This window comes from Gadus macrocephalus, chromosome 10, assembly GCF_031168955.1.
Source record: "Gadus macrocephalus chromosome 10, ASM3116895v1".
In the NCBI taxonomy this organism is placed as follows: domain Eukaryota; kingdom Metazoa; phylum Chordata; class Actinopteri; order Gadiformes; family Gadidae; genus Gadus; species Gadus macrocephalus.
Window position 1 is genome coordinate 12,919,032 of NC_082391.1, and position 6,095 is coordinate 12,925,126.

At 40.4% G+C, this 6,095-nt stretch overlaps 1 protein-coding gene across 2 annotated transcripts; it reads right to left on the minus strand.

The window, feature by feature from the left end:
• Positions 1-1,622: 1,622 nt before the first annotated feature.
• Positions 1,623-5,623, minus strand: cxcl14 (chemokine (C-X-C motif) ligand 14). 2 transcript variants are annotated; one of them, XM_060062417.1, is made up of 4 exons: positions 5,276-5,623; positions 3,883-4,000; positions 1,857-1,970; positions 1,623-1,759 (listed from the first exon to the last, which is right to left on the minus strand). In XM_060062417.1, exons 1-4 carry the CDS (start codon positions 5,337-5,339, stop codon positions 1,744-1,746), a joined length of 312 nt encoding a protein of 103 aa, XP_059918400.1. In that variant the 5' UTR covers positions 5,340-5,623; the 3' UTR covers positions 1,623-1,743. The 2 variants fall into 2 exon arrangements, with proteins under 2 accessions (XP_059918400.1, XP_059918401.1); XM_060062418.1 differs by having other exon boundaries at positions 3,883-3,988; positions 5,276-5,613.
• Between the last annotated feature and the right edge of the window lie 472 nt (positions 5,624-6,095).

Sequence of the window (6,095 nt, forward strand, 5' to 3'; positions counted from 1 at the left end):
TATCTAGGGCTAGGGTTAGTATTTGTGTTATCTAGGGTTAGGGATACTAGTATTTTAGGGTTAGTATTATCTAGGGTTAGGGTAGTATTATTAGCGAGCCCAAGACAATTTTTTCTCGCGGGACAATAAAGTTGAACCTTGACCTTGACTTGAGTACAGTATAGTATTATCTAGCAATACAGTATATTATTATCTCGGGTTAGGGTCAGTATTAGTATTATCTCGGGTTAGGGAAGTAGTAATTGTATTACAACTATTCCCAATGACGGAAAAAACCAACACAGCCGAAGCATCCACACTTTATTGTTTTACACTTAAAGAAAGTTAAACAGAAACACTAAAACTCAGAATACATTTATCATCCTACACTAGACGAGCTTATAACAAAAATAAACAGTATTTCCAAAGGCTTTATATGTTGAAGTCTTATTTAAAATGAGAGCAATGCACATTAAGTAAAGAAAATATGTTTAAATATACTGAATATATATTCTGAAATCTATATCTATAGAAATATAAACCTTAGAGACATTTCACAATATATTGAGGAAACAGCTACCATGAAACATAAGCATGAGTTTATTGAAATAGTGAAGAGAATAGGATATGCTAAGCATGCGTTTCAACAAGTTGTTATTCTAAAGGCCTTGTTCTCAAGGCTCTATATAGTTCTATAATTCTATATTTATTAATATAAGTAGATTGTTACATCACATAGATCATTTTAAGAGTGCAAAAAAATGGCTTTTCAAGAAGATTGATGGATGTTGACACAAATGTCATTATTTGCATTTTTAAGAACAATTCCCGAGTAAAGATTCAAGCGTTTTTATTGTCTGCATTTAGAAATGGCTCCGCCCATCCTGGATCATAGAGTTTTTAGCTCCGCCCCTGCTCATATACCTAACCTTTCCCTTGGCCAGTCCAGGCTCTACACATACACAGTGAAATCCCAACATATACATGTATGTTGCTTTATTATATCTCCAAATTATATTTCCAATTTATCAGATTCTTTCTCGTTATTCAGTTTTAGGATTAGCTTGGCGGGTCGATTTGGGGTTGGAAACGCTTAACTGCTTGTGGTTGAGGTTAGGGTTACAATCATCACAGGAAAGGGCTGTGTTAGTATAAACTCTATACTGCCCCTTGTGGTTAAGGTTAGGGTTACATTCATCACAGGAAAGGGCTGTGATAGTATAAACTCTATACTGCCCCTTGTGGTTAAGGTTAGGGTTACATTCATCACAGGAAAGGGATGTGATAGTATAAACTCTATACTGCCCCTTGTGGTTAAGGTTAGGGTCACATTGATCACAGGGATGGGATGTGATAGTATAAACTCTTTACTGCCCCTTGTGGTTAAGGTTAGGGTCACATTGATCACAGGGATGGGATGTGATAGTATAACTGCTGGCAGCTCTGATCGTCAACCAGCAGCTAGGGGTCGGTGTACAGGGTCCGGGGTTAGGTTTTACATGTAGCGTTAGGGTCTTGGGTTAGGGTCCCGATGTAGAGTTAGGGTCTTGGGTTAGGGTCCCGATGTAGAGTTAGGGTCTTGGGTTAGGGTCCCGATGTAGAGTTAGGGTCTTGGGTTAGGGTCCCGATGTAGAGTTAGTGTCTTGGGATAGGGGCTTGATAGTTAAGGGTAGAGTTTAGGGTAGAATTATGTGTTGTATACTTCACAGTACACAAGCCTACGGTTGTTTCATCCAAGTATCGTGATCGTAGAGCTGAGATGCTCTAAGCTTCATAGACCCTGCAAATACAACACAACAGTCATTGTACCCGCCTCACTCATTACATATGATATGGTGCATTGTTGGTTTCCAGATGTTTTACCATTGGTACCGTACCTGTGTTTGTCTTTCCAGATGCGGAACCACTTCACCAGGTTCTTGGTGCTCTGGAGTTTGGGGTGCAGGCAGTACTCCTGACCTTTGAACCGAGACACGTTCTCCATGGTGACGCTATAGGCACAGAGATACAGATGAACAGATGTGTATTAACAGACAGAGATACATATTAACAGACAGAGATACAGATTAACAGACAAGAGACACAGATTAACAGACAGAGATACAGATTAACAGACAGAGACACAGATTAACAGACGGAGACACAGATTAACAGACAGAGATACAGATGAACAGACACAGAGATACAGATGAACAGACACAGAGATACAGATTAACAGAGAAAGATACACATTAACAGACAGCGACACAGATTAACAGACACTGAGAGACGCAATTAACAGACAGATTAACAGACAGAGACACAAGGCATTTTTATGCTGCCAAGCAGGTACGGATGCTGCTGGGCAGATGTTACAGTTTCACTGTCTTGCCTGTGTTAAACCAAGGGGTATATTCCCCTTCATTAAGGAGCCGGCTTTCTTGATTCATTGGAGCAGGCTGGAGTACGCACGGAGAGTAGACCTATTTAGAATAATTAGCATACTCTAATACTGTCTGTTATACTTTAATTTTTTATATTAGAGCCACTTGCATGCAAGAATGAGTAGACTTCATCTGAGTAGGCTACAAACGCGATTTAATATTTACAATTGTGAAAAACGCCAACATTGCAAGTTCATGATTAAGTGCAGAACTATTTACAAAACCTCTAAAAAAAACACAACAAAAAAGAATCACCATTTGTTTTTTATCCAGACGAAAGCCTTGTAAGGAAAGTTCCTCTGCTAATTTCTGGTAGATCGCACCATCTTTCACCGTCTTCTTTAAATGCGACTGCATCACCTTATGATGGTCAGCAGCTCGCGGTTTTCACAGTCCCTTCAGTTAGAACTACTCATGTTTATGTCGCTGAGTTGTCTCTGTTGTCTGGACGACCATTGACCTGCTTTCTCTCAGCTTTTTCCTGCTTTTAAAACTCCAGGCTGTGGGTCGCACCTTTTGCGTCGTTGACACCTCTGAACCCTGCCCCTGGTGCTGCAATGCCGTCTAATTGCATTACCATGAAAATGGAACCCCCAATATGTATTAGGTCCCAGAGGGTCATTTGGGGTTCGAAGACGGTATAGGACCTCGAAGACGGTATAGGACCTCGAAGACGTTATAGGACCTCGGTCAGGGTAAACGTGCGGACCATGCCGGGACACTTGTTCAAATAAGACAGGTATATTTTGCCGTGTAAAAACTCTTACAGATGAAGAGACAAATTGATACAGATGAACAGAAACAGGTTTACAGACAGAGACACAGGTTAACAGACAAAAACATAGTACGCAGAGACGCAGAGACACAGATCCCAGACAGGGATACAGATTAACAGACAGAGATACAGGTTAACCGACAGAGACATAGATTTACCGACAGATTAACAGACACAGAGACACAGATTAGCAGACAAAAACATAGATTAACAGACATAAACAGACACAGAGAAACAGATTCAGGACAGGGATACAGATAAACAGACAGGGATACAGATTAACAGACAGGGACACAGATTAATAGACACAGAGATTAAAAAAAAAAAAATGGTGCTTCATGAAGGCACTTGAATAGTGCTTGTACATTTCAGTCATTTTTCTTTTCATTGAACTGAAGGTTTATTGACCTCATTGTGTGACAGAATGGTTTTCAACTGTACACGTTTAACATTATATTGAATACACATTGCACTCACATTTCCATGGACATTGTAAGTGTATATTTACTTATGGCTCACACCACAGTAAACAGAAAAGGTACACAGCACAATATAATACAGAATACATGAATTATAGGTCAGCTGCTGATCAGCTGAATACAGAATCAACTGAATACAAAATCCTCTACATACAAACCAAAACCTCACTACCCACAAGATCTCCTGAATTCATATCACGTGAATACTCATCACCTTGGTACTCACAATATCATCTTCTCGTGGCAGAAGGGGTGTTTGGGTTTGATTTCAAGTTTCTGGACGTCCTTGTAACGAATCTTAGGACCTTTTCTGGTGCATCGGCACTTATAACCTGTAATAAAACCTGATTATGAATATGAATGCATTAATAACATATTATAGTTCATATTATTTAGAGTTATAACCTGTAACAAAACCTGATTATAAATATTAATGGTGTAATAACCTATTAAAGTTCATATTACTTAATGTTATAAAATTGGGAACCCAACTGTAGTTCCTATTCAGAACTACTGAGATACCAGCCGTAGTTTAACACTGGTTTAACAGTAGTTTAACGCTGGTTTAACAGTAGTTTAACACTGGTTTAACAGCAGTTAAAAACTGGTTTAACAGTGGTTTAACAGTAGTTTGACACTGGTTTGACACTGGTTTAACAGCGCACACCTGACACATCACGTCTTATCACTATTTGGCATTGTGAATTTGATTTTAATGAAAGCACAGCAGGAGAGAGCTTTTCTTTGCCTGCTCCTTCAATTAAGGAGGACGACAGCACAACGTCAATTTCTCGTCCGATCTTTATATTTACCCCCACCTCCAAGAGGACATTTGTCTCCTCCAAGGTCCAATTGCGAACTACTGCAGCTGACATCTCTCTAAGTTAAGAAGTATTTTAACGTTCAGCCTGCAAAAGTACTAGTAGTAGCTTACTCATTTATAGTTATCTCGGACGCGCGCGGACACTACGATACGCGAACACGTCATTAATAAAAACACATGTCCCGTCGCTTAGCAACCGGACACGCTTACCGGACTACTTACGGAGTGTTAACAAAGACGCGAATCAGGCAATAAATCCACTTTCCTTGACAGCGGTCAAGTTCGGTGTGCATAAAAGTACCTACGGAGCTCAGTGGACCAATTGCGAACTACTGCAGCTGCTCTAAGTTAAACCCCAATCTATTCGGAATAAGTGTATACATGTCGATTAAAACGGACTACACCACCTCTTCTATTCGGCATAGAATTCTATGCCGAACAGATAATTGTATTCCGAATGAGGCGTATATGATCATTTTCTATTCCGCATAGAAATCTATGCGGATCGGATGTATGTCGCGGCTACTGTAGTTGAACACTGGTTTAACAGTTGTTTAAGGTAGTTCAAACCCGGACTGTCCGCAGGATAGGAGTTTGTGTTCTGTTTAAAGTAACAGTCCGTGTGCGTCTGACTACATTAGACATGATGTCTCTGAGTGGAGAAACGGATGAGATGTGTATAACCTTTGGTTATAGAAGTAAGAGTAAAGTATTGTACCTTCTGTCCTCAAGAAGAATAAATTAAGTAGGCCTATTTTACCTTCAGTCCTCAAAAAGAATAAGTTAAGTATTTTACCTTCAGTCGTTAAGAACAATAAGGCCACGACACAGAGCAGCAACACCACAGCTCCCCGGTGCATGGCTGAAGGAAGTTCGGAAGAAAGAAGAAGAAAGATCTCCGCGACGTGTTGGGAAAGAGACGAACCGATCAGCAGCGAAGGGAACGGAGAGAACGGAAACCCAAGAGAATGGAACCCTAAGATAAGAACCTTAACCCTGAGAGAACGACTCAAACATCCACGAAGAGAGGCGATCTGGTCCTTTAATAACTCAGCCCTCCGGGTCGGGAGAAACAACGATCCTCCTCTTTCTCCCTCTCTTTCTCCCCCTCTCTCTCTCTCTCTCTCTCTCTCTCTCTCTCTCTCTCTCTCTCTCTCTCTCTCCCCCTCTGTCTCTCTCTCTCTCTCTGGAACACTTTTAAGAGCAGTTCGCTGTCCTCCGCTCATTAATATGCACAACAAGACAGCGCACGTGTGTGTGTGTGTGTGTGTGTGTGTGTGTGTGTGTGTGTGTGTGTGTGTGTGTGTGTGTGTGTGTGTGTGTGTGTGTGTGTGTGTGTGTGTGTGTGTGTGTGTGTGTGTGTGTGTGTGTGTGTGTGTGTGTGTGGATGGGTGAGCGTGTGCGTGTGTGTGTGTTGCCTGCAGAGAGAAGTAGAGACTATGAAAGAAGGATGGTGAGAAACGGGTTATGAAAGATCAGGAACACCTATGTAATATAATAAAATATACATATGCATTATATATAATTTGTGTGTACATATATATATACATATTTGTATTAATATGTATATAAATGTATATAAATATTTTGTGTTCCAAATATGTAAAGTAAGTATA

What these genes read in the sequence shown, in the direction of transcription:
- cxcl14 (XM_060062417.1), bottom strand. Translation starts at nt 5,339, where the DNA reads ATGCACCGGGGAGCTGTGGTGTTGCTGCTCTGTGTCGTGGCCTTATTG. An exon ending in ATTGTTCTTAACGACTGAAG is followed by an intron (nt 4,001 to 5,275) that starts GTAAAATACTTA and finishes ATTCATAATCAG; the next exon opens with GTTTTATTACAGGTTATAAG. An exon ending in TGCCACGAGAAGATGATATT is followed by an intron (nt 1,971 to 3,882) that starts GTGAGTACCAAG and finishes CTGTGCCTATAG; the next exon opens with CGTCACCATGGAGAACGTGT.